Source organism: Chiloscyllium punctatum, chromosome 42 (genome assembly GCF_047496795.1).
Source record: "Chiloscyllium punctatum isolate Juve2018m chromosome 42, sChiPun1.3, whole genome shotgun sequence".
Taxonomy (NCBI): Eukaryota; Metazoa; Chordata; class Chondrichthyes; order Orectolobiformes; family Hemiscylliidae; genus Chiloscyllium; species Chiloscyllium punctatum.
The window spans coordinates 46,697,783-46,725,400 of record NC_092780.1 but is presented as its reverse complement, the minus strand read 5'-3'; the positions used below and the strand labels follow the sequence as shown (position 1 = coordinate 46,725,400).

The window sequence follows — 27,618 nt, the reverse complement described above, 5'->3', positions numbered from 1 at the left end:
CATTTGTCCATAGTGTCCAGTGATGTGCAGGCTAGGTGGATTAGTCACAGGAAATATAGGATTGCAGGGATAGGGTAGGGGTCTGGGTCTGGGTGGGATGCTCTTCAGAGGGTCGGTGTGGATTCGATGGGCTGAATGGCCCGTTTCCATACTGCAGGGATTCTATGAAGAAGAGGTAACAATTAACACATTGCCCACCACGGGCACCACTTCCCCTCTTGGTTGTATCAATATTAGATATTAAATTATATTTAATTGGTTGCTTGATATTCTCAGCTGCATTCTAATAGAAGGGCAGAGAATTGGGAGAACCAGAGAACATCCTGAAGAGTCTGATCAGGATGGACATTAAAAAAAGGTCCAGGCAGCAACCATGGAGAGGGTTGTTATAACTGAGGATCTCCCCCCTTTGTGGCTATGCCCATGTCTGGGTGTCCTTTGAGAGGGAGCATGCATTGCTCACTGCTATACCACAGGCCCTCTGTTACCAATGGGCACAATTTCACCTCACACCCCCAACGCCAAATTTAAATTACTTACAACATTAGATTATTGTTATAGTGCCATCTTTTCATAGTACCTAAATGTTCTTGGTTCTTTAAAACAAAAAAGGAGCAGACTGAGAGAAGGTTTGTTTGCCAGTAGCTTTCTCTAACTAAGATGCATAGGAGGCTTAGAACATAGAGCAATACATCACAGTATAGGCCCTTTGGCTCACAATTGTAATCAAAGATCAACATAACCTAGACACCCTTCAATTCACTGCCATTCATACACTAGTCCAGCGGTTGCTTAAATGTCCCTAATGCCTGACTCTAGTACCACTGCTGGCAGTGCACTCTACACAGCCACCACTCTCTGTGTAAAGAACCGACCTCTGACATCTCCCCTAAACCTTCCTCCAATCGCCTTAAAGTTATGCCCCCTCATGATAGCCATTTCCATCCTAGGGAAAGTCTCTCGCTATGTACTCTATGCCTCTCGTTACCTTGTACACCTCTATCAAGCTTCATTCCTGCGTCCTATCCCACACTGACCCAGATTTGATCTGGTAACAGCTGATACTCATCTAAAAAAATGGAAGTTGCAAACTAAAATATCCATTTTGGATGTAGAGTTAAAGTCCTGGTGGCCATTATTTAAAATGACAGAAAGCACCATTAAATTCTCCAATGTTCTCGGCATCTAAGCCAATCGCACTGCAGGAGCTATAACTTGTTGTTGTGTGGGGACCTGGAATGCTACCTTCCCAAAGGGTAGGTGTGATGATACTCCTCCTTTGACAAGCTTATGTTGTCCTTGAGATTTTCTTCAGAGGAGTCGTAAAGGCAGATGTTCCGAAATGACTGGAAATATCTACTTGAAGAAACTTTTAAGTGTTTTTTTTTTAAAAAACACTAGCACAATGAAAGGAGCGTGGTCAGTTCTCCCAGTTCAGGGTTTGGTTTGGTTTGAGCAAGTGGTTTATTTTGCAGCTGCTGGTCAAGTCTGAGAAACAGCTTTGTGCTGATCGCCTCTCTCTGACATCTCTCCAGGAAGAACCTAGGTTTGATTTCACCTTTTTTTCGCTTTACCTTTTTTTGAAAAGGGGATGTTTATAAGGATGTTGTAAGTATTTGGAACAGCATCATTAGGTTGTGATAGAGTTGACTGGGTTTTCATACTGGTTATTTTAAATTCAGTTCTCTTTTATTCATGTTTCATTCAGTAATGGGTAAATAAATTCTATTTTGTTTAAAACTATGGTTGGGCCAGCTGCATTCCTCCTGGAATATCCACTTTACACCTGCTTAAAACAACGAGAAATGTTAGGGTCTGGGCTACCTTCTTGAAATGGCCTGATCCATAACAAAGGCTAGGTCCAGTTCTGGCATCGTCACTTCCTGTATGATGTCAAGTCAGATGTAAATGAGATGAACAACAGTCAGTTGAATTGCAAAAAAAAGGTTTGGAATTTCTCATGGATTTTCTGGATAGACAACCACAAAGGAAACTGACATGTGAAAGGCCCATGATACATGGTCAGAATGTATCATCTTCCAAAAAACAAAAGTGTACAACCATTGCACAAGATGGACAATAACAAAAAAAAAGTTGAAAAATTCCAAATTGGGTATTCCTGAGTCAGTCCCATCATTTAAGTTACTCGTTGTGTTAACATGTCCCAGATAAACTCATGGGCAAACAGCTCATATGTACTGGCGGTGTGCTGCTCTTGGAAAGGGAGACTGTTCTATCAGAAAACAGCTCCTTCAGAATCTGGGGAACTCTAATTTCCTACAGTTTTGATGGAACAAATGAAATATTCCTCACATGGCACTGGGAACAGAGGGCCTGATGGTGACCAGGTCTCTTACTAATCAGTTACTGGACAGAACAAAGACTTAAAAGGAAGAATAGTGGTGAAAGCAAGGAGGGCAAATCCAGTAGTGATCCTCAGAAGAGGAAACTGGAGCTGCATTAATGGGTGAATGAACTCCAAAAATGCCAGAAAACCATTATTGTCAATAAGCTGGTGCTAGCTCCAGGAATTCGGAAACAGTCTTGATCTGCTAGTCCTGGATAACTCTCAGCTGCTCAGTGATCCACCATCACTGTGGCTGCATAGGGATACTCACAGGTGGGTGCTTTATTCCTGGACTCACACCAAATGGACAGGCCATCCTCCTGCAGTTTCAATTGTCGATTCTTCTTCCACGTACCGGACTTGACTTTTTTTAACTTGCTGCCTTTTAACATGAATTTCACGTCTTCGTCATCCTGCAACCCTGAAAGAGACCAGAGGTCAAAGGTCAAGATCTCTATAATAATAAAAAAAGACAGTGACCACGAATAATAAACAACTGAACCTGGAAGAGTTATGGACAATTTAACTTTTGATTCCAAAATATGTTTTTCTTTCTTAAAAGAGGTCTACCAAAGACAAAAAGAAATACCATGGATGTAAATTTAGAGGCTGGAAAAGTCTGCGGTGGGACCATTGGAATATTGTACCTGGAGTGTGAGGGGAACTTTAAACAGAGAGAGGAGTAGCAGAAAGAAATAACAAGGGCTGACTATTACCAGCTGTAAGTGTACAGCTACACCCTGCAGATAGTGTGTGTGTTTTAGGAACATACCAAACCTAATGACAACTCTGATCTGGGTGTGCTAGTCAGGCAAGAGGTGTTCATGAATTCAGATATTTACCTGGGTTTGAACACTAGTGTGTTCTGATAGTCAAAGCTAAAGAAGGAAGCCCAGCGTTGAAGTCAGCCCTGTGTCGCAGGGAGAAGGACTCTTGCTCTGAGTTTTAAAAGCTGATTAGCCAGCAAGCCATGGAGCGATAAAGGATACAGATAAAGAATGACACTGCCAGGTAGCCATCACCAGAACAGATTGAAGGATTTCAATTTGCAAAAGCCAGGAATCCTGAAATCGATTGTTTCATGATCAATCATAATAACTTGGGAAGCCTCACCTGGGATCGGGTCAGAACATGGACAGGGTGATCATTACAGACACTGATAAGCAGATGAGTGAACAAGGAGACAGTTAACTTCACCATGCAAATAACTCCGTCCATTACCTAACTCAGTGACAGGGTAAACATACCGAGGGTCTTCTCGGAGTCTGTGCTCCTTAAGACTGCTCTGGTGGTACAGTGGGCAGCATGGAACGTTGTAAACACATGCCATGCCATTTTCTGACAACACTTAGAAATTACATGAAATACTCAAATGCTAAAGCACCTGAGAGAATGATGCCTACATGTTACCATGACAAACCATATATTCATACGGTTTCCTCAGAATGCCTAGACACCCCCAAGACTCCAAAACTACATCTGCATTCAGAATGTAAAATCTGTCTGTGCGATTTGATCAAATGAACATTTAGCATTACAAGTAATTGCAGCCAGCTCCTGAGCCTGGAATATGGACACAATGGCCCATTGATCAAACAGTGCAAGTATGGAGACAGGGACAATGTTTTCTTTGTGCCTGCAGCCAATGTCGTGAGGAATTGGCACATCATTAGCATCGTTGGGAAGCAGCATGTTATGAAAGACAATATTTGTTTTTGATCTTATCGGGGCACTTGTTCATTCCGTCTGACCCCAGTCAGGAGGGGGCTGGAGTGGAGCTTACAGGAAAAGAGGCAACTTGAGGATTAGGGGGATAGGGTGGAACATGAGAGGGTTTAATCAAAGTTACAACAGTACAGAGTTCAATGAATTAAACGTCAATCCAGAAACCTTCCCAAAGGCTCCCAAAACAGACTACAGACGGTGGAAGACCTGGAAAAGTGGTGCACTGAGAACAACCTAGCTCTCAATACCAGCAAACTAAGCAACTCATTATTGACTTTCGGCAGGATGTTCCTCATGCCCCCCTACACATTAACAGCACGGAGGTGGAACAAATGGAGTGTCTCAAGCTCCTGGGAGTGGTCATCCACAACAAGCTTTCTTGGACTCTTCATGTGGACAAACTGGTTACAAAGGCCCAACAACATCGACTCTTCCTCAGGCAGCTGAGGAAGTTTGGCATGACTGAATAGCCTTTTATAGGTGCACCATTGAGAGCATTCTGTCTGGATGTATCACGACCTGGAATGGCAATTGTACCATTCAAGATCGGAGACGGTTACAGAGAGTGGTGAACTCGGCCTGGACAAATCACAAAGGCCAACCTCCCATCTATAGAATCCATCTACCAGGCCCGCTGTCAAGGAAAGACCACTAATCATTCTTAAAAGATCCATCCCACCCTGGTAATGTTTTTCTACAACCTCTACATCAGGGAGAAGGCACAGAATCCTGAACGCATGCACCAGTTGGGTTTTGAAAGTTTCTACACTACTGTTGTTCGGATACTGAATGGACTCAAACGCTTAGCATTTGCATGCACCGGTGTTTCTGTTTTTGCCGCTGTTTACCTATTATTTACTTATCGATGTTATTTAACTCTGATCTGCCTGTGTTGCTCACAAGACAAAGCTTTTCACTGTGCCCCAGTACACGTGACACTAAAAGCAATTCAATTCACTGGGGGAAGGGACTAAAGCTGGGCAGAGTATAGTACTCAAACACTTCAAGGCTTTGTGTTAAGTTAGGAAAACAAATGTTAGATTGAATATTGCACATCCCAACACTCTGACTCTGTTCACATGAACCGTAATCCCTCCAGTTCATCAGCCTTCAGTTCACATCCTACAGAGACCAGAGTCTGTCCTGTCTTTTTTCAAAATTCTCTCTCCATTGCTGCATTTTGTTTCCTCTCAGTCTGTCTGCTTTCTCACTCCATTTCTCCCCTTTGTCCCTCAACGACCTTGGTTATCTGTTTCTGTCCTTGTCTGTTCCCCCCACCTTTCATGCTCTGTCTTCCTTCATAACCTAAGGTTTAAGGTGGGGGGGGGCAGATGTTAAAGGACCCAGAGGGGCAATTGTTTCACCCACAGAAGGTGGTGAGTGTCTGGAGCAGGCTCTCAGAGGTCAAAGTGGATGGGAGTACAATTTTGTCACTTGAGAAACATTTAGACAGGTACATGGATGGGATAGGTATGGAGGGATAGAGACCAAATGCAGATAAATGGGACTAGTTTAATTGTAGAAGCTGGGTGGCATGGTCAAGTTGGGTTGAATGGCCTGTTTCCATGCTGTAAATCTCTGACTTTAATCATTGCCCCATCCACCCACCTTTTTTCTCAGAAGCTTGGAATTCGATCCTTATAGCCTGTGACTGTGAGTTGGGGTTTGGGAGACATAGTGAAAATTGCATTGAGATGGCGTCACTGGATCCTCACAGCTCTGGGAAGTGGCCAAAGGGAAGGAGAGTAGGGAGGCAGGGGTACTGCTGGCATTCTATCAATCTCTGGTGAACAGATTTAATGAACTCTACAAGATAATCATAACTACCACTTCAACAGCTGGTGTGTGGGGTGTGGGGGATACGGTTCTCAGGAACGACAGGTGCTGATGGACATATTCCTCAGGTTTTGAGAAACAGAAAAGACTTGAAGTCACTGCTCAACCAGTGACGCAGAGCCTCCATCACTGGTCCTGGCATGTTGGAATTTCTCAGCACTACAAGGTGGGGGGTTCTCAAAAGGAGCATCACTTCCTGGTCAGGAAAAGGGCAGAGAAAAAAGGGGCAGGGATTCAAGGGGAAGAAGGAAGACACTCGCCAACGAACAGGGTGACCCCTCACCCCTTGCAGGGTCAGCCACCTGCACATGACAGAGTGCCAATGTCAGAGGAGATGGTCTCTAGTGGGAAGGTGGTCTTGGAGATCTCTGCTGCAGTCCAAAATGTGATGTCTCTCAGCCCCCAGGGCAGTACCCTAACTGCAGTCATCACTCTCACTGTTACCTAGAACCTATACATATTCGGGTTAGCCCAGGATCTGCCAATGAATCAGCTATGGGGCTGAATCTCAGTGCCCTATTCCACTGGGACAAAGGATCCAATCATTCTGGTTCAGTGATCCTGTGCAGGCACAGAGGGCATTAGCATTGGACACCACTGATGGAGTCCTTCAAGTCCAAGGAGTCTATGACTTTTGGCACAGAGACCAGGGTGGGAAGATTCCTGAAAGAGAAGACCTCCGCTCAAACAAAAACAGAAAATGTCTGGGAAACTCAGCAGGTCTGGCAGCAAAGAAGGCAGAGTTAACACTTCAGATCAAGTAACCCTTCCTCAGGAAGGAACAATGATCGCAGGACACACTGTTTGCCATTCTGCCTTTGGCTCTGAGGCAACTGTTATGATGATTCCTTTATCCTGGAGACTTCCAGGACAACGCCAGTCATAACCATGGGTCAGAACTCTGAAATACTGTGGTCATTTTTAACTTTTCCCTCCAGAAAAGAAAAAAAAAGTGTTTCGCTTAAAAAAAAAGAACTAGCTTTGGCTATATCAGCCATGGATGTAAACTATGTGGTTGTCTGAAGACGAAGATTCACAGAACGCCAAACCTAGAAGATGCAAGGGCAACATCATACACCTCCCTGCAAAAAGGGTAAGAGGCAAGTCCATACAGACGGAGTTGTGATCCCCTCACTCAAGATAATGAGTGGCCGGTACCCTCTGCTTAACAGCACACCGTCCTGCTGTGGATTGACCCAAAAAGTTATGTACTCTACAAAGTATCGACCAGACCACCTCTCCTCTCCACCAAACTATTGGAAAGAGTAAGCCTAGCCCTTTACTTTTATATTTATTTTAAGGCAAGTGTAAGGCACTGTTTCCCAGAATGATTCAACTGGTCCACTACTAGGCTGGAAATAAAACACACTTGATTTCTACTACACAGGTAAAAAGCAGCATAAAACTTTATTGGAATATCTAACAAGGTAATCATCAACTGTTCCAATGTAAGCAGCATCCCATAAACACAACCATTGGCAAAAATGCAACTCAACAAAGCAGTCATAATCACCATAGAATTCCTGCACTGTGGAAGCAGGCCATTCCACCCATCCAGTCCATGTCGACCTTCTGAAGAGCATCCCACCCAGATCGACTGCATTCCTATAACCCCACATTTCCCATGGCTAATCCACCTGGTCTGCACATCATTGGACACTACGGACAATTTAGCATGGCCAATCCACCTGGCCTGCACACCTTCGGACTGTGGGAGAAAACCAGAGCACCCGGAGGAAACCCACACAGACATGGGGAAGAATTTCTGTGTGGGGTTTGTACAGTCACCCAAGGCTGGAATTGAACCCAGGTCCCTGGCGCCAGGAGCCACCTTGCCGCCTCATATGCTGTCTCTTTCCAGTCTGGAAGAAAGAAACAATCTGCCCCTTTTGATTATGAAGAGGGAGCCTCACTGTCTAAGATGTTAAAAATGTTCAGAAAAGATTTACAAAGGATTTGTCAGGGTTAGAGGATTTGAGCCATTGGGAGAAGCTGAATAGGCTAGGGCTATTTTCCCTGGAGTGTCAGGAGCTGAGAGGTGGCCTTATAGAGGTTTATAACATCATGTGGGACATGGATAAGATAAATAGACAAGGTCTTTTCCCTGGGGCGGGGGAGTCCATATCTAGAGGACATAGGTTTAGGGTGAGGGGGAAAAGATATAAAAGGGTGGTGAGTGTATGGAATGAGCTGCCAAAGGAAGTGGTGGAGGCTGGTACAAATACAACCTTTAACAAGCATCTGGATGGGTATATAAATAGGAACGGTTTAAAAGGATATGGGCAAAATACTGGCAAGTGGTACTAGATTAGGTTGGGATATCTGGTCGGCATGGATGAGTCGAACTGAAGGGTCTGTTTCCATGCTGTACATCTCTATGACTCTGACTAGATGGCTTCATGTTAGCAGAACTCAAGCATTTAGTCCAGCAGCCAGCCAGCAGAAATCTTCTCAATGAAATGAAAGCAAAACGAGAAACCTTCCTAACTCTGAGCCCTGACCCCACCCTCATGACTTTTCATTTTTTAAAAATCATCCGGTGAGATTTGAAAAGTTGCTTACCAACAGCCGGTCTAAAAGAGACATTTCAGCATCACTGAGTACACCTGTCACCACAGAGAAACAGCACAGAACACCTCTCAAAAGGCACAGTCCTGTCACTAAACAGACAAAACATAAAAGGACAACAGCTAATAGCCAATATCAACTCTACTGGAATATGCTAGTGGGACGGAGTGGGTTAAGGCACCCCAGCTGGGATTCATGCATTCACATTCTGTGAAGGTAAGTGTTAGAGAATTATCTCTTCGTGACCACTGCAGTGCAGGTCCAAACGTTTCTCTCACTCAGTGCTTGAAGCTAACAAGCCTGACCAAGAAATAAAGGAAACACCAAAACAACTGACTGTCACCCAGAATGTTGAGATTCATTGCCGAAAGGAATCAGAACAACAGAACCTCAACCAAACTGCAAACTTGCTACTTGTAACCTCTACTAAAATGGTTGCAACATTCAACTATCCACTCGTCATACATTTAGCCCTATATCTGGTTTTAATAAATCTTTAAAAATTTTAATATTAAACTTTTTATTCTTTTCGACTCTCCTTGTGTTGAGTACTAATCCTTGGTGTTTAGTAATTCATTAACTCACTTTTGTTAACTCAAGAAGCCTAAAGCTGGGTCTGGGTGAAAAGGAAAGCAATTAGTTTTCAAATTAACTTTGTTGTGACCACCTGAGGGGCGGGGTAAAGAAACAAGAGGCACCACTTCATCCCTATTCACTTCAGATTTCGGGACACTATCCAGAAATATAATAAAGTGGGGAATCTCCCCCAGGGCCTGAGCAAAGCACATCCATAACTCCATGGGTGATTCCTGGGGATAAGGGTCATCTCCCAAAGGATTGGCTCCTGACTCCTGCCCAGTACCTAGAAAGGCACTAAAACCAGACTAATTTCCTGACATGAATCCTCACTGTACAGGACACTGAATATGTGCTTCCAGGGATAGAGAGGGTTAGGAAGAGGACTGCTGAGCTTGAAGCCCAGGTAACTGGGGGCATCACCACCAATGGAGGAGTGATTAAATCAGGGAGGTTCAAGAGTCTAGCATTAGAGGCCTTGCAGGGTTGTCGAGCTGGTGGAGATCACAGAGGTGAGGAGGGTGAGGGATTTGAAAACAAAGTGCAGAACAACTTCCTGAGGAAGTGGTGCGGGTACAGTTACAATGTTTAAAAGACATTTGGATCGGTGCATGAACAGGAAAGGTTTGGAGGAACATGAGCCAGCCCAAGTAAGTGGGACTAGTTTATTTTGGAATGGTGGTTGGCATGGACTGGTTGGACTGAAGGGTCTGTTTCTGTGCTGTCTGGCTCTATTGCTAGACCAGAAATCAATGTAGGATAGCAAGCACGAGGGTAATAGTGAAAGAAGACTTGGTGCAGGGTAAGACACAGAGCAGAAGTTTGGATGATCTCAAAGGTGACCAAGAATTGATTGTGGGGCACCAGCCAGGAATTTGTTGGGTAGTTAAACTTAGACATAAGGTATGAATGAGGGTTTCAGATAGGCTGAGACAAGGGCAGGTTTGGGTAATGTTATGAAGGTGAAAATAGGCACCCTTAGCATGAACATACATACAGAAGTCCACCTCAGGATTTAGATTAGATTACTTACAGTGTGGAAACAGGCCCTTCGGCCCAACAAGTCCACACCGACCCGCCGAAGCGTATACCACCGAGACCCATACTCCTACATTTACCCCTTCACTTAACACTATGGACAATTTAGCATGGTCAATTCACCTAACCTGCACATTTTTGGATTGTGGGAGGAAACCGGATTAATTCTGATGCCAAGACCATGAACAGTCTGGTTTAATCTCAGTGTTGTTGGGAAAAGGGATAGTTAGAGTGTGGAGTTTTGAGTGGGGACTGTAAACAGTCACTTCAATCTTCCAGAGACTTCATTAAAGGAAATATTGGCTCATCCAGTACTGGGTGTTGAATAAGCAGCCTCAGAACTGAGCAACAGTGGAGATGTTGAGAGAGAGTGGGGGTGAGGTGGAGCTGGCATTGCTGATGCTCTCGTAAAAATAACCCTGCCTTCAGCTGGGGGGGGCGGGGGGTGGCATTCAGCATATAGATGGGAATCAGAATGAGGGCAAGGAGTGCTCCTCGGGAGACCCTAGTGGTATCAGCGGGAGAGCAGGAAGACAAGCTATTGCAAAGGAGTCTCTGATTCAGAGTTGTCAGACAAGAATGGAACCATGAGAGCGCAACCCCTTCCCTCCCCCATTAAAGTCCCTTAAAGCAGACAGGGATTGGCATAAGGTGGTTGTAATCAACTATCTCAAAGAATAATCAAGAGAGTGAAAGCCTACCTCTGTCACAGTGACTTTGACAAGAGCTGTTTCAATAGTATGAGAGGGGACAATACCCAATTGGATGGATTCAAACAGAGTTCCAGGAGAAATGAACATAGGTGGTGGACCTTGAAAAAGAGCAAAGTGTTGATTGGAGATGGACTGCAGTTTTAAAGGATGGGAGGGTCAAGGATTATTCTTTAAACTTGAAGAAGAGCACAGCACAGCATATTTAAAAGGACAGAGAATAATAATATCTGAAGGATTGCCTCATTGAATGAGGGAACAGATGATGGATATATTAGTTCAAGGTAACTTTGCATATAAAAATGAGGAGCTAACAATCAATGGAGTGAGTGTGTTATGGAGTGCAGCTAACAGAAATAAAGCCCTCCTATAAGGAGTATGAACTTTGCTCACATATAGTTATGACTTGCAGCATAACATTGGTCACAGAAGACAGTCAAATCAAATCAAAATTCTGGGTTACAATTACCCACCCACTTTGTGAAAGGGAACCTCATGATCAGTGGAAGTTACCACGTGGGCCTGGGATGAACAGACAAGTGTGATTAACAGAATAGTTACTGACAATTTTTGAGAAGGAAGAGAATTTAGGATTTGTCATAAGCAAATAAACCCCAGAAATGCTCAAAGTACAGTGTACTGATGTTTCAGATATTATTCAAAGTAACACTACTGAAGTAACTCCACAGAGGCCAGTACCCAATCACCAAGTGACCCACGTTGAGAGTCCTTGACACTGATGCAGCTCCCTCAGAGCCAGCTCTCCGTGTCAGGATGGCTGACACTCCTGTTCTTTTTTTTTTTCCTTTTTTTCCACTACCAGGAAGATATAAAAAACACCCGAGTGGCCAGTGACAAGCACTGCCCTTCACATCAAAGGGCAATGCTGTATGATCAAAACCATGTATATTTATTTTTTTTTATTCTCCTTTCTTTTTTTTTCCCCAGCACCCATGGTGTGTGTGTGCTGGTGTGAGACACAGTGAAAGACACAAAGTGCACGAATCTTTATTCAATTGCCACTACCAGGAAGATATGAAAAACACCCGAGTGGCCAGTGACAAGCACTGCCCTTCTCAAAGGGCAATGCTGTGTGATCAAAACAGTGATGGGGAGGGTAGGGACTAAATCAAAATAGAGTTGGAGGACACTCCTGTTCTTTTTTTTTTTTTTTATTTTTTTTTTTTCTTTTTTTTTTATTTTTTTTTTCCCTTTTACACCCCTGTTTTATTTTCTTTTTTAACACTTCTGTTTATTTTCTTTTTTTTTCTGCTTATTTTTTTTCCCCAGCACCCATGGTGTGTGCGTGTAGATGTGAGACACAGTGAAAGACACAAAGTGCACAGATCTTTATTCAATTGCCACTACCAGGAAGATATGAAAAACACCCGAGTGGCCAGTGACAAGCACTGCCCTTCTCAAAGGGCAATGCTGTGTGATCAAAACAGTGATGGGGAGGGTAGGGACTAAATCAAAATAGAGTTGGAGGACACTCCTGTTCTTATCTGTTAGCCAGGGCTCCTTCATTGGTCCAAATAACAGCCCCAATCAGGGAACTCTAATTCTCAGAGGAGACCCCTGTGGCTGACCTCGTTACAATCACTACATCCCTTCCCCTCGGATGAATGCTGGCTGTATTTATTTGTAGCTCTTCCTGGAGGTGTTTTAGCACCAGGTCAGGTTCCTCAGACACGGGAGGCGTATAACACACAGTAACTTCCTTCTTGCGCCCGGAGGGTCTCAGAAGAAATTCATTCTCTTGATCAGGCAGCAAGGACATCAAGGCAGCAACATCCACTCCATCCATTTCAGATTCCAAGATCTCTCCAACACTTTATAGAGAGGGAGAACCCATGGGTTCTGGAACAGTGGGAGAGGCTGGTCAAGAAGCATGGTACGTTTTGCTCCTGTCCCGTTTGAGAGGTTGCAGTTTTCATTTGGTCCACGAGCTTGTTCAGGACCATCGCACCCAGCCGAACTTTATACATCACTAGACCTGACCTCACATTGATTAGATTAGATTACATTACAGTGTGGAAACAGGCCCTTCAGCCCAACAAGTCCACACCGCCCCGCCGAAGTGCAACCCACCCATACCCCTACATTGACCCCTTACCTAACACTACGGGCAATTTAGCATGGCCAATTCACCTGACCTGTACATCTTTGGACTGTGGGAGGAAACCGGAGCACCTGGAGGAAACCCACGCAGACATGGGGAGAACGTGCAAACTCCACACAGTCAGTTGCCTGAGGCAGGAACTGAACCAGGGTCTCTGGCACTGGGAGGCAGCAGTGCTAACCACTGTGCCAGCGTGCCACCCAGCAGCTCTTACCCACACAGGGCCATTGCCGTAGTTCCCACACCCAACTTCATCCCTGAAGTAACCGGTCTCTCTCAATTAGCAGAGTCTTGCGACTGGCAATGCCATTCCTGATGCCGTTTCACCCATTTCCCTCCCCCCCCCCCACCCCACCTCCCCCAGGTCTGGAAAATCAGATTTAACTGGCTGCAGAATCTTCCACCCTATTATAACTCTGCTGCAACTATCCCTGTAGGTGCACGAGGGGGTGGTCCGATAATCAAATCGGAACCAGCACAGTTTGATATCAAGTGAAGCTCTCCAGGTCCAAAAAGGTCACTGTCCTGGTTTCCCCATCACCACCAGCTGTTTCAGTTTTATCAGACTGACTCTTTCTGCGTCCAAGGTCTGATACTGTCAGCTCTGACTGGAAATGTGTCCAGAAGTTTAAAGCCATAACAAACTCTTCCAGTTGTGGTACCACCAGTGGTGTAACTGCCAGAGGGAGGCAGCTCAATGAATTGTTGCTTGCTACTTGACAATGTTCCAACTTGTAATTACATGCACTTCTATTAGAGCCCACTGCTGAATTCGGCCTGAAGCTATGGGCGGCACTGCCTTGTCCTCTTGAAGTAGACCTAGCGGGGTTTGTGGTTCGTTATTATTACACATTTACATCCACAAAAGTATTTGTAGAACTTCCTGTCTCCAAATATGACCGCCAAATCTTCCTTCTCTGTCTGGGTGCATTTATGCTCTGCATTAGCTAAAGTCCTGGATGCATACACTATTGGGTGTTCCTCTCCATTGAGCCATCTAATGCTACCCCAGTGTCGCACGGGGAGGCATCGCAACATTAACATCAGATCTCGCTAGGGATCAGCATGCTGACATCTTAGAGGATGACAGCGGTTTCTTCACTTCCCTGAAAGTTTGGTTCTGCAACCATTTCCAAGGCTGACCATTTTTTAAGAGTTGATGCAAAGGTGCCAGGATGAAAGCCAGGTCACGTGTGAACTTTCCACAATAATTCACCAGCCCAAGCAAGGACTCAAACTTCAGTACTGATGTGGGAGCTGGGACACCTTTGATTGCCCTCACTTTATCTTCCAATGGGTGTAGCCTGATCTTATTGACTGGTCTCTTATGAGAAGCAGCTGGTTCAGTTCCCACTGATTGTAATAAGAGGTTCAGGTCCAAGGTTGATGGGGTGACATTGGTTGAGAAAGATTCACCTTGATTGGCTCAACATTTTTGATTAGAAAATGGCTGGCTGTCCAATTGAAGTCCTTATAGGTCATTTGGGGACTTCAAATCGATCATTTGGGGTGTCCCGAACACACATTTTTCCCTTCCAACACAAATGCCCACCTTGGAAAAATGGCTAAGGTCACATTGTCTATTGGTCTTCCCGGTTATTGGCATGTCATCTAGATAAATAGCAAACTGGGCTAGGTCTTGTAAAATATTCTCCACAGTCCACTGAAAGGTTGTACAAGCTGATAATACCCCAAATGGCAGTCTCATGCATTGGTACAAATTCCTTGGGGGTATTAACTGTAGCATATTCCTAGGAATCCTCATGTAACCACAATCGCAAATACACATGGCTCATGTCCAACCTAATGAAGGACAGCCCCTCTGCTAGCTTTACATATAACTCCCCAATGCATGGAACTGATAACTGCCCAACTACGAGAAGCAGTTTACCCATTTGTTTAAAATCCCCGCAAAGGTGAACCAACTAATCAGCTTCACAATTGGTGCTGCCCATTCCACAAACTGCTCTAATTTGACTATTCCTTCACTTACCAACTTCCTGATTTCTGCATCTACTTTTGCCAACACCACAAATGGCAGTGGGCGGGCTTGCAGACTCAGGGAATTGCTTCCTGGTAAACATGCAAAATGGCCTTGGCTCCTCCTTTGATAATCCCTAGACATTCAGGGACTTCTGGGTATTTAATGAGGACTTCAATTGGACAGCCAGCCATTTTCTAATCGAAAATGTTGAGCCAATCAAGGCGAATCTTTCTCAACCAATGTCAACCCATCAACCTTGGGCCTGAGCCTCTTATCAGTGGGAACTGAACCAGCTGTTTCTCATACAACTGAAGTTGTAACCTTAATCTGTAAAGGTTCCCAGTTTAGGTTATAGGTATAGGTCAGAGATGTACAGCATGGAAACAGACTTCGATCCAACCCATCCATACGGACCAGATATCCCAACCCAATCTAGTCGCACTTGCCAGCACCAGGCCCATATCCCTCCAAACCCTTCCTATTCATATATCCATCCAACTTCCTTTTAAATGTTACAATTGTACCAGCCTCCACCACACCCGCTGGCAGCTCATTCCATACACGTACCACCCTCTGTGTGAAAAAGTTGCCCCTTAGGTCTCTTTTATATCTTTTCCCCTCTCACCCTAAACTTATGCCCTCTAGTTCTGAACTCCCCGACCCCAGGGAAAAGACTTTGTCTATTTATCCTATCCATGCCTCTCAATTGTGTAAACCTCTATAAAGGTCTCCCCTCAGCCTCCGAAGCTCCAGGGAAAACAGCCCCAGTCTGTTCAGCCTCTCCCTGTAGCTCAAACCCTCCAACCCTGGCAACATCCTTGTAAATCTTTTCTGAACCCTTTCAAGTTTCACACCATCTTTCCGATAGGAAGGAAACCAGAACTGCATGCAATATTCCAACAATGGCCTAACCAATGTCTGTATAGCCCAGATACCAGCTTATGAGTGCTCTTACTCAGTTTAGGTCTATTAGGACTTTGTTGTCCTGAGTCTACATACCAGCAGCAACTACAATGGTCTGCTGGCCCACATCCTGAAGAAAATGTTAACTGTTTGGCAGAGGCTTGGCTTTGAGCTTTAGGCGATTATACATAATTTTTTTTAAATAACTGGTTATTTCTTTTAAAGTCGCCAGAATCAATAACTTCATTAGCACAAATGTAGTGTCCAATGAAATATCCTCATTAATAATTAAGCGGTCAACATAGATGAAACTGAATCTGGAATATCTGTGAATTTGCAGTTCACATGAGCCGGACATTATTGTGTTCCTTTAAACAGAACAAAGTTTCTCCACTAAAGAAATCCAAGAAGTGCTATTGATGACAGAGGACGGAAATGTAGATGACAGTCAATTATGTTACAATTACATTAGCAACTTGTCCATCTGTCTGCAATAGAATAAACGTTTTGTAAAGGATGCAGGAATAAGGGTTGGGGAATATGTAATCTCGCTGACGAGGTAGATGAGAGGTGGGAGATCTGGAGAGATATTAAAGAAAACTGTCATGGCCTATAGGAAGTCTGCCCTTAGTGAGAGGTTTCAATGAAGCGGTGGCTCTGGATTTAAAGGTATGTACAATATCTTTGTCGTCTATTCATAGCAATGTCCATTAACAAATAAAGAAAAATCTTAGTAACAAAGCAGTTGATGAGTTTATTGTCAGAGGTGAGCAAGGTTTAAAAATGATTTGGAGTACAGGAAAGAAGCAGAGCTTCCTTCAAATTCCAGGATGATCTGGGAATGAAGTCTTGAGCAGGCCCCAATGCTGTTGTTATGTGTTCTAGCTAGGTCTGGGTGGTGGACTGCCATACCAGTTGTTCAATACTGCATCCATTGGACACCATTCAATTGCATCAAGTCTGATTGGCTGTCTCTTAACTCTACCTTGATTCAATAATCTTCAATACAGCTGCCTAATAAAAATTCTATGGCTTTATCTGGATTTAAAATATTCAAACAAAAAATTGGTTGAGGAGCTTCACCTCATCGCAGTTACTTTCCTGTCACCTTGGCCAATGGTCAGTGAGTCTCACTTGGAACTTTTGGTCACAACAGTCAGGAATCAAACTGACTTTATAATGCTCACACACAAACGCACAATCCAGCAACAGTCTCTTCCCTGAAGCCAATTAAAGCCTTTCCCCGGACATCTATTACACCAATGAGTCCAACACTGACCTGGATTCAAACACCGGTCTTTTCCCTATTTTACATGGGAGTAGGAGATAGTGAAGACTGCAGATGCTGGAGAAGTCAGAGTCAGTAAAGTGTGGTGCCGGAAAAAGTACAGGTCAGGCAGCGTCTGAGCAGCAAGAGAGTCGACATTTCAGGCTTAACCCTTCATCAGGACTCGAGTCTTGATGCTGCCTGACCTGCTGTGCATTTTCCAGCGCCACACTTTATCGTCCTGGTTTTGCATGGCTCCATTCTGCTTCAATCAGTACCTTCAATCCCAAAAGAAGAGCTTTTTCAAAAAAAAAATTCATTAATGGGACATGGGTGTCACTGGCTGGGTCGGCATTTATTAGCCGTCCCTGGCTGCCTTTGAGAAGGTGGGGGTAAGCTGCCTTCCTGAATCGCTGCAGTCCATGTGCTGAATACAGACCCACAATGCCGTTAAGGGAGAAAGTCCAGGATTTACACTGAAAGAACGGTGATATATTTCCAAGTCAGGATGGTGAGTGGCTTGGAGGGGAACATGGTGGTGTTTCCTTGTATCTGCTGCACTTGTCCTTCTAGTTGGAAGTGACTGTGGGTTTGGCCCACCCCCCAGCTTGTCCCAGATCCAATCCTCCAACTCGGCACCAGCCTCTTGACCTGTCCATCTCCCTTCCCACCTATCTGCACCACCCTCCCCATCACAAACCTGCATCCATCTATTATCTACTTTCCCACAGCCCCATCCCGACACCCCTATTTATCTCAGACCTCTCCCCCTCCACAATCCTGATGAAGGGCTTACAAGACCATATGATACAGGAGCAGAAGTTAGGCCATTCAGCCCACTGAGTCTGCTCTGCTATTCAATCATGGCTGATTGGTGTTGAGAAACCTTTCTCCCACCTTCTCCCTGTAACCCTTGATCTGTTTGAAAAATCAAGAACCTATTTCAGTCTTAAATAGACTCAGTGACCTGGCCTCCACAGCCTTCAGTGGCAGTGAATTCCACAGTTTCACCACTCTCTGGCTGAAGACCTTTCTCCTTATCTCTGTTCTAAAAAGGTCTTCCCTTTACTCTAAGGCTTTGCCCTCAGATTCTAGTTTCTCCTACCAATGGAAACATCTTCCCAACATCCACTCTGTCCAGGCCTGTCAGTATTCTGCGTGTTTCAGTTAGATCTTCCCGCATCCTTCTAAATTCCATCGAGTATAAACCCAGAGTCCTCAAACATTCCTCATATGTTAAGCTTTTCCTTCCTGGTTCACCATTCTTGTGAACCTCCTCTGTACACACTTCAGGGCCAGTACATCCTTCCTGAGATATGGGGCTCAAAACTGTGCACATCCTCCAAATGTGGCCTGACCAGAGCCTTATAGAGCTTCAGCAGTACATCCCTGCTTTTATATTCAAGTCCTCTCAAAATAAATGCCTTCATTGCATTTGCCTTCCTAAATGATGACTCAACCTGCACGTTTACCTTGAGAGAATACTGGACTAGAACGCCCAAGTTTCTTTACACTTCAGACTTCTGAACTTTCATCCCATTTAGAAAATAGTCCATACCTCTATTCTTCCTGCCAAACTGCATGATCTCTCACTTTCCCACGTTATACTCTATCTGCCATGAAATTGTCCACACTCCTAACCTATCCAAATCCTTCTGCAGTCTCTCCGCTTCCTCGATGCTACCTGTCCCTCTATCTATTTTTGTATCATCTCAAAGCTTAGCCAGAATGCCATCAGTTTCTTTATCTAGATCATAAAAGCATAAAGTGAAAAGTTCTCCCAACACTGAGCCTTGCGGAACACCACTTGTCACCAACTGCCACCCTGAGAGAGACCCTTTTATCCCTGCTCTGTTTTCTGTCAGACAGCCAGGCTTCTATTCACGGTAGCACCTTGCCTCGAACACCATGGGCCCTTACTCAGTAGCCTCCTCTGCGCCGTCTTGAAGTCCAGGTAGACTCCTTCTAGTTAGATCTTCCTCAAAGAATTACTTCCTCAAAGAATTCTAGCAGATTTGACAGGCATGACCTCCCCTTGATGAGCCCATGCTGACTTTGCCCTATTTTACCATCCACTTCCAAGTATTCAGAAATCTCATCCGTCACAATGGATTCCAGTATCTTACCCCCGCCCGAGGTTAGACTAATTAGTCTATAATTTCCCATCTTTTGCCTTACTCCCTTTTTAAAACAGGGGTGTCATGTTGGCAATTTTCCAATCCTCTGGGACTCTCCTGGATTTCTAGCAACTCCTGAAAGATCACCATTACCTCTTCACTTATCTCCCTTAGACCTCTAGGGTGTAGTCCATCTGGTCCAGATGATTTATCCACCTCCAAGCCATTCAGTTTTTCTAGCACTTCTCCTTGGTGATAGCCACCATACTCAGCTCGGTCTCCTCACTCTCTTGAATTTTTGGGATATTCCTCGTGTCTTCCACCATGAAAACTGACACAAAGTAATTATTCAGTTCCTCAGCCATTTCCTTGTCTCTCCAGTGTCATTTTCCAGCGGCCCAATGTCCACTTTTGCCTCTCTTTTTCCCTTTATCTAAAGAAACTCGTACAGTCTTCCTTTATATTACTGGCTAGCTTATCCTCCTTTTTAATCTTCTCCCTCCTTGTTTTTTTTGTTGTTGTTGCCCTCTGGTCTTTATGAGCTTCCCAATCCTCTGGTTTCCCACTGCTCTTCACCACGTTATGTGCTTTCTCTTTTGCTTTTATGCTATCCCTGACTTCCCTAGTCAGTCATGGTTGTCTCATCCTCTCTGTAGGCAAAAGTGAGGACTGCAGATGCTGGAAACCAGAGTTTAGATCAGAGTGGTGCTGGAAAAGCTGCATCCGAGGTCAGACTGCATCTGAGGAGCAGGAAAATTGACGTTTCGGGCAAAAGCCCTTCATCAGGAATAGAGGCAGGGAGCCTCCAGAGGGGAGAGATAAATGAGGGGGGTGGCAGGGGGAGGGGAAGAGAAGAGCTGGGGAGAAGGTTGCAAAGAGTACAATAGGTGAATGGGGGTGGGGAAGAAGGTGATAGGTCAAAGGGGAGAGTGGAGTGGATAGGTGGGAAGGGGGATTGACAGGTGGGACAGGTCATGAGGGCAGTGCTGAGCTGGAAGTTTGGAACTGGGGTAAGGGGAAATATGGAAACTGGTGAAGTCCACATTGATGCCCTGGGGTTGAAGGGTTCCGAGGCGGAAGATGAGGCGTTCTTCCTCCAGGCATCAGGTGGTGAGGGAGCAGTGGTGGGGGCGGCCCAGGACCTGCATGTCCTCGGCAGAGTTTGGGAGGGGTGGAAAGAAGAGTTGAAATGTTGGGCCACAGGGCGGTATGGAAGACATCCAGTCTCCCCAATGTAGAGGAGACCGCATCGGGAGCAACAGATACAATATCCTCCCTCTACCATGCTGCTTTTTCCTCGGGATGAACCTCCGCTGTGTCTCCTGAGTTACTCCTAGAAACGCCTGCCATTGTGGTTCCACTGTCTTTCATGCCCGAAACGTCGACTGTCTCGCTCCTCACATGCTGCCTGACCTGCTGTGCTTTTCCAGCAGCACACTTTTCACCTCTGATCTCCAGCGTCCGCAATCCTCACTTTTCCCAAGCCATGTAAAGGAGCCTTGGCGAGTTTATGCAGTACATCTTGTAGATAGCATCTTACACATTTAGGAAAAGTACCTATAACTTTACTTCAGCTGCTGAGTTGTTCGCAATTTGTCTGAGCCATCATTCTCTACCGATGTAAAAAGCATGGCCTGCCATTTTAGTGTTCTATGCCTAGAAGCAGTAATATCCACTTACAGTGGAATCAGTTTCAATAAAGCACAGGCAATTTATTTATTGCAACATTCTAATCAAGTTGCAATTAAACACCCACATAATCATACAGTCTAGAGGCCCGATATAGCTTGCAAATTTTAAAAAGCTCCTGGGGTGTATTGGTCCAAAACACAGACTCCAAGCCCTTTAACTTGTGTTTTAAAAAATCTATGATGAGATGTAGGCATCACTGTAAGGCCAGCATTTGCTGTTTATCTCTAAATTGTCCTTGAACTGACTGGCTTGTTAGGCCATTTCAGAGAGCAATCAATGGTCAGCACACTGAACATTAACTCTCATACAACTTCTGGGTCACACATCACTTATAGGCCCAATGGAGCCTACAGACCCTACATTACCTGTAGATCCTACAGTTTACAGAACCAGCGCATTCAAATGGACACACAGATCCTAGTGCTTGAATTGCCAGTACATTGTACCTGCTCAAATTTTGGTCATTATTTCATAAATGAGCGTGAGAGATCCCGTGGAGGAATGTGCAATGTCCCGTTACTCCCAGAGCACCAGCAGAGCACCAGCAGAAGATCTGCAGTCAGAGATGCTGATGGCAGCAAGATCAATATCAGTTTGAAATGCTACTTTGAGGCATCACCACCATCTAAACAAGGCCCTTACACTCTAAGCACTTTAAACTCCCAAACAGAAGGTGAGGATGCAGATGTTGAAGATCAGAGTTGAAGAGAGTATGTTGCTAGAAAAGCACAGCCGGTCAGGCAGCATTCAAGGAACAGAAGAATTGACGTTTCAGGCATAAACCCTTCAACAGGAATGAGGCTTGTGGTGCAATGGGATGGAGAGATAAATGGGAGGGGGTGGGGCTGGGGGAAAGGTAGCTGAGTGTGAGATAGGTCAATGAAGGTGGGGGAGAAGGTGATAGGTCAGAGTGGATAGGTAGGAAGAAGATGGACAGGTAGGACAGGGGTCAAGAGGGTGGTGCCAAGTTGGAAGGTTGGATCTGGGATAAAGTGGGGGTAGGGGAAATGGGGCAACTGGTGAAATCCACATTCATACCCATGTGGTTGGAGGATCCCAAGGCGGAAGATGAGACGTTCTTCCTCCAGGTGTCGGTGGTTAGGGTTTGACAGTGGAGGAGTGTGGAAAAAGATCTGTCACCCTGCCTACCCACAGCATGTCCAAACCATACAAGAAACACCCAGAATGCCTCAGCATTGACCAAACAGGCTGACAAGGGAAGTCAGACATGACCACAGTCACTCGCAGACCAGGGAATACACTTCCCAAGACAACCGGACAATAAGCTTCCTGGACCCGATAAACACAGCTGTCCCAAAGCCCTCAGGGCAGTCTCGTACCCCAGTGATACCAAAGCTACACAAAGGACAGGCCAGACAGTGAGGCACAGAATACCTCACTCACAGGAGAGCAACATTGGAAACAGCTTATTGTCAAGAAAAGGGACATTCTCACATACCCTCAAAGAGAGCTGGAATCTCCTGATCGATGCTGCCAGATGCTTCATTGTATCTACACTCAGGACATTCTTCTGATAACTGCTTTGTGATTATCACGATCATAACTGGATTACTTGAACATGTGGACCACTGTATTTTCATACTTTTTAAATTAGCATCATGGTACTGTATTACTATAAAACTAGCTTGATTCTCAGCCCAGGGAAGAGAGTTTCAGCTACCTGGACAGACTGCCTGTGCTGTTTCAGCTTGGTCAATTTCTCTTCCGTGATATAATTCTGTGAATAAACGGTTTGTTAATTTCACTTCGATCTGTGATTTGTGATCTCTGCTTTATTGGGCTAATTTCTCCAACAAGGAGATCCAGGACTTGCATGTCCTTGGCGGAGTGGGAGGGGAGTTGAAGTGTTTAGCCAGGGGCTGGTGGGCGCGTGTGTCCTAGAGATGTTCTCTGAAGCGATCTGCAAGTTGGCATCCTGTCCCCCTGATGTACAGGAGACCACATCGGGAGCACCATGTGTGGAAATGCAGGTAAGTCTCTGATGGATGTGGAAGGCTCCTTTGGGACCTTGGATGGAGGTGAGGAAGGAGGCATAGTCCTTAGCAGGAGGTAAGCAGAGCCTTATCAACTGAATGAAAGTTGGTGATTCAGGAATCTCATGTTGAAATTCAAGCAGAGACTGTGGGATACCACCCTTCAAATGTATACCATTTGCATACCAAGGACTCAAAGGGATGTGCGGATAATGGGATAAAAAGGCACTGAAGCAGGTGATCAGTCATGAATGGTAGGGTCAGTGCGCTTAATGACCTATTCCTACTGCCCGAGTTTCTATGGTGCTCAATTCCTCATCGTTTCGTAAGCATAAGAAAGCTTCCCGGAGAACGAGCCTCCAAAATGTACATTTACTATCACAGACAGCAGTACAGTGTCCTGAATCTAAATTAAGCAGGAGCTCAAACAGAGAAGCCAATTTCAAAGTGAATGTATCGCTCTATCATGCTGTCTGGGGTCATTGTGAAATGGTGCCAAAGGAGAATAGTATTCCTTACATCATCCAAAATGATCTCTCCAAGGAACAGGTGGTGGCCATTCAGCCCTTCCTCACCTTAGCTGTATGACTGATATCTTAAATCAAATTATTGAGGACGGAGCAGGGATGTGTTGTTGCAGTTATACAGGGCCTTAGTGAGGCCACATCTAGAATATTGTGGGCAACTTTGTTCTCAGTTTCTGAGGAAGGATGCTCTTGCTCTCGAGGGAGTGCAGCGAAGGTTCTGGGGATGGTGGGACTGACGAATGAGGAAGATTTCTAGGTTAGGATTGTTTTTGCAGGAATGCAAACAAGTGAGGGGAGGTCCTCATAGAGACTTAAAATTCCAACAGGACTAGACCGGGTAGATGCATTGAGGATGTTCCCAACGGTGGGTGTGTCCAGAGTCAGGACTCACAGTCTGAGGATTCGGGGTAGACCATTTTGGACGACAATGAGGAGACATTTCTTCACCCAAAGAGTGGTGAGCCTGTGGAACCCATTACCACACGAAGTAGCTGATGCCAAAACATTGAATGTATTCAACAACCCATTGGTTGTTGTGAGTGTTTATTGAAAGACAAAAGCTTCTTCTTAAGGCAATGTCACTTAGCAACTTTCGGTTCCCCTCTATGCCCTGTGCCGCCTAACTTGGCATTTGCTGCACATTTGGATAAACAAGTCCCCAGTCCTTGACTTAACAGAAAAGCAGCAGTGCCAATCGAAATCATTGAGGAACACCACAAACAACATCCTGAGAGTACATTCTCCCTACTCCCACCTCGCTAAGACATTGAGCAATCTCTCATCTTCCCAAGTTCACCATTAGTGCAGTTGTTTAATTGTAGTGAATCTGTTACATTTACTTCTTAACTTTCCTCATTTCTCAGAGTCCTTTATTCTCATCCTGAAAAGATTCACAAATTAAGGATGCAAAGTAAATATATAGCAAGTCTTCAATTTTCAGGTTTTCAAATCACCGTTTCTCGAAAAGGTTTTTTCAGACCTTGGAAGTTTGTTACATTGTCTCAGTCTGCATGACCTCTCTTGATCTTTGCACTTTTCAATTTAATTAACTTTGCCTCAGAGCTGTTGCTGTCTTTCTAGATCACTTATTCCTATAGATCATCTTTCCAACGCTATAATAACCACCTTTGTTCATATTAATGCCTTTCTCCCTTTCCCAAACCTCATCCTTACAAATTGATTTCATTTTCTTTCATCATTTTCCTGATGAAGGGCTTATACCTGAAACGTCGATTCTCCTGCTCCTCAGATGCTGCCTGACTAGGTGCGCTTTCCCAGCAATACACTCTTAAGTTGAATTTATTTTAGGGATGCTCAACCAGTCACCTGCTTTGAGTGATAGAATGTGACATAGTGGCTTTCAGTTGAAACAGTGCTTCCAAGTCACTGGTTTTATCCCTTAATGTTGTACACGGAACTCCCAGCATGGAAAGTATCCATACAGCCAACTAGTCCACACACTGTTACTTCACAGTAACCCATCCCATTCTAGCAAGGTACCCTTCGATCTCCTTCTCTAGCTTTCCCTTAATTGCTTCAGTACAAATCATCTTAACTCTTCCAGATGGTAACAAGGCCTGCATTTTCCCCACTTCTGGATGAAGGGATTGTTCCTACATTCCACTATTAAATTTATATTTGTGCATATTGTCCCAAAACCAGAAACCTGTTCCCCACAACTATTGTCTCAAATCCCTCCAAAAGCATTAATTGGACCACACTGGAGAAAGAAATCCCAGCCTCTTCAATCTTTCCTGATAGTTTTAATTTCTCAGATAATTCCACAATATTTCTACAGTATTGTTGTGTTTTTTTTTTGCAATATGGGAATTAGGAGCACTTGAAAAAAAGCAATAGCTGCAAACCCAACCTTTTGCCCAGATGCAATTTTTCTCACATTTAACTTCATACTTTCATGAACCTGACTGAATTCAAAACAGTGGCAATGTGATATTCCCAGACTATTAATCCAGAAACCCAGACTAAGGCTTTGAGGGCATGCTTAAACCCCAGTTACTGTGGTAACTGGTTGAATGTACATTTAATTAAGAAATTTGGAATAGAAAGCTAATTTCAGTAATGGTAACAATGATTGTCATGAAAAGTTCATTAATGTCCTTTAGACAAAAGAAATCTGCCCTCCTTACCTGGTCTGGCCTACATGTGACTCCAGACCCTCAGCAATGTGGCTGACTCTGATATGTCCTCTGAAGTGATCTAGAAAGTTGTTCAGTTCAAGGGCCAGTTCCAAATGGATAACACCTCATGAAAAAAAAACTGCTAATTTTCTCTGAACAAAAAATGTTGATATTAAGTCTATTTGTCAAGCTAAACTTTACTTTTGTCACTTTTTTTGTAATCTTAAAGTTATTTTCACTCACTTGTATTTCTACCTGGATTCTCTCCTTGATTGGTTGGTTCACTGGCCTAGGCACTGTCATCTCTCTCTCTCTCTCTAGGAGGTGGTGGGGACAAACAGGAGATCTATTTGTTGACCCGAGTTCTAGCAGCAGTAAGACAAGGTGGTGGGGACCTTCTGCTCCCTTTAGCACTCACTCTGAATTCACCCTCTAGGCAAACACACTCTCTCATTGCTGCCTGGTAAACGAAGGGGCTTCATACGTAGGGGATCAACATGTGGGGGAAGAGTATTACTGCTCATCACCCACGTGAAACAGGAGACCCAGGGGAACAAACCTGCTCGACCTGCAGCCAGAGACTCCACCTACACCGAAACCCCACTCGGAGCCGGAGATTCTGATTTGATGCTCTCCGAGCAGTTAAACATAGCACCCCTGACATTCCCGAGTACGCTCCCCAATCTGGGGTTTTATCCTGGGACAGTCCACAGCGAGTTTCGGTTAAACTCCTTAGAAACTTTGGGCGGTTCCCAGGTGAAGGTAGGATCCTGTACTCACAATCCATGTTTATTCCGTGTCCCGGTTATTCCTGGCCGGGGCACATTCCTTTCCCGACCTTTCCCTCAGCAATGCACATTCCCATCCCATCCTTACCGACTTTCCTGAAGGCTTTCAGAGCGAGTTTGTTGGTATCTGACTCCGGCAGCTGCGATCCCCTGGATCTGGTACCGATCATGGTGTTGCTTTGTCCCGGCCGCCCTGTCTACTCGCTGCCGGGGGGTTCCTGAGCTCCGAGCCTGGGACACAGAGCCGGCCTGGGCCGGGCTGCTCTCTCTCTCTCTGTGTCTCTTCACTCCCTACAGCTTGAGGTGTTTCTCTCTGTTCAATCCCCAGCTGCTCTCAGTTCCCCTGCCCTCCCCCTTCACCTTCTTCCCTCAGGCTGGAGGCTGGATCCTGCTAACCAGAAGCTTCTTCTCTCCGACCCTTCACTTATAATCCAGGAATTCAACTCATGTGACTTTCTGCCTCTATATAAGGAAAAAGGGGTCGTCGAGATAAAATTGGAAGGGAATTTCAATGGGTCCCTTTTTACCCTTTTAATTACTGAATGCTGTCATTCACTCAGGGATGTGAAGGGCAGCCCATTGGCCAAATGCCATGTCAATATTTTCATTCGTGTTAAGCCCTTAGTCAGGTGCCCAAACTCTCCCTCGTTGGTGCCCTCTTCACTTTGTTTACTGCCACTGGCAGTTAATGTGTACCACTAAGCTTCCTTTTTTATCATAAATTGCCTTTTCTGGATAACTTATTGTTTCCTTTACAGATGATGGTTTTCTTCTGAATTTTGAGTCCCTAACTATAGCTTGAAGCACTGTTCTGGTCCCCTTACGTAAGGAAACTGGCACAGGGAGCAAAACCAGGGAAGACCGTGCCAAGTATGGACCAAGTCACAGAATTGTTAAATCCAGCTCATGCATGATCCTTTGCAGACCTGACAGAATTAATGTGGGAAGGTGGTTTCCATTATGGGAGGGTCTAGGAGCAGAGAGCATAATCTCAGATTACTGAGTCAGTTGTTTAAAACAGAGGTGAGGAGGAATTTCTTCTGTCAATTGTTTACCACAGAGGGTTGTCAAGGTTGGGTCATTTAGTCTATTCAAGGCTGAGAAACAGAGATTTTAAATCAGGAAGGGAATCAAAGGAAAGTGGAGCTAAGAATGGATCATTTATGCAAATGATTTGGATGAGAGCATAAGAAGTACAGTTAGTAAATTTGCAGATGACACCAAAATTGGAGTTGTAGTGGACTGCGAAGAGGGTTACCTCAGATTACAACAGGATCTGGAGCAGA

At 44.7% G+C, this 27,618-nt stretch overlaps 1 protein-coding gene across 1 annotated transcript in view; it reads right to left on the bottom strand.

Moving 5' to 3' along the window:
- The window catches only part of LOC140465934 (1-phosphatidylinositol 4,5-bisphosphate phosphodiesterase delta-3-like), a 92,646-nt gene extending 65,828 nt beyond the window's left edge, over nt 1-26,818 (bottom strand). The window contains exons 1-2 of the mRNA XM_072561916.1: nt 26,421-26,818; nt 2,619-2,768 (exon numbers count right to left, since the gene is read on the bottom strand). Coding sequence (XP_072418017.1) covers nt 2,619-2,768; nt 26,421-26,502 — 232 coding nt within the window. The 5' untranslated portion in view covers nt 26,503-26,818. The remainder of the gene's footprint in view (nt 1-2,618; nt 2,769-26,420) is intronic.
- Between the last annotated feature and the right edge of the window lie 800 nt (nt 26,819-27,618).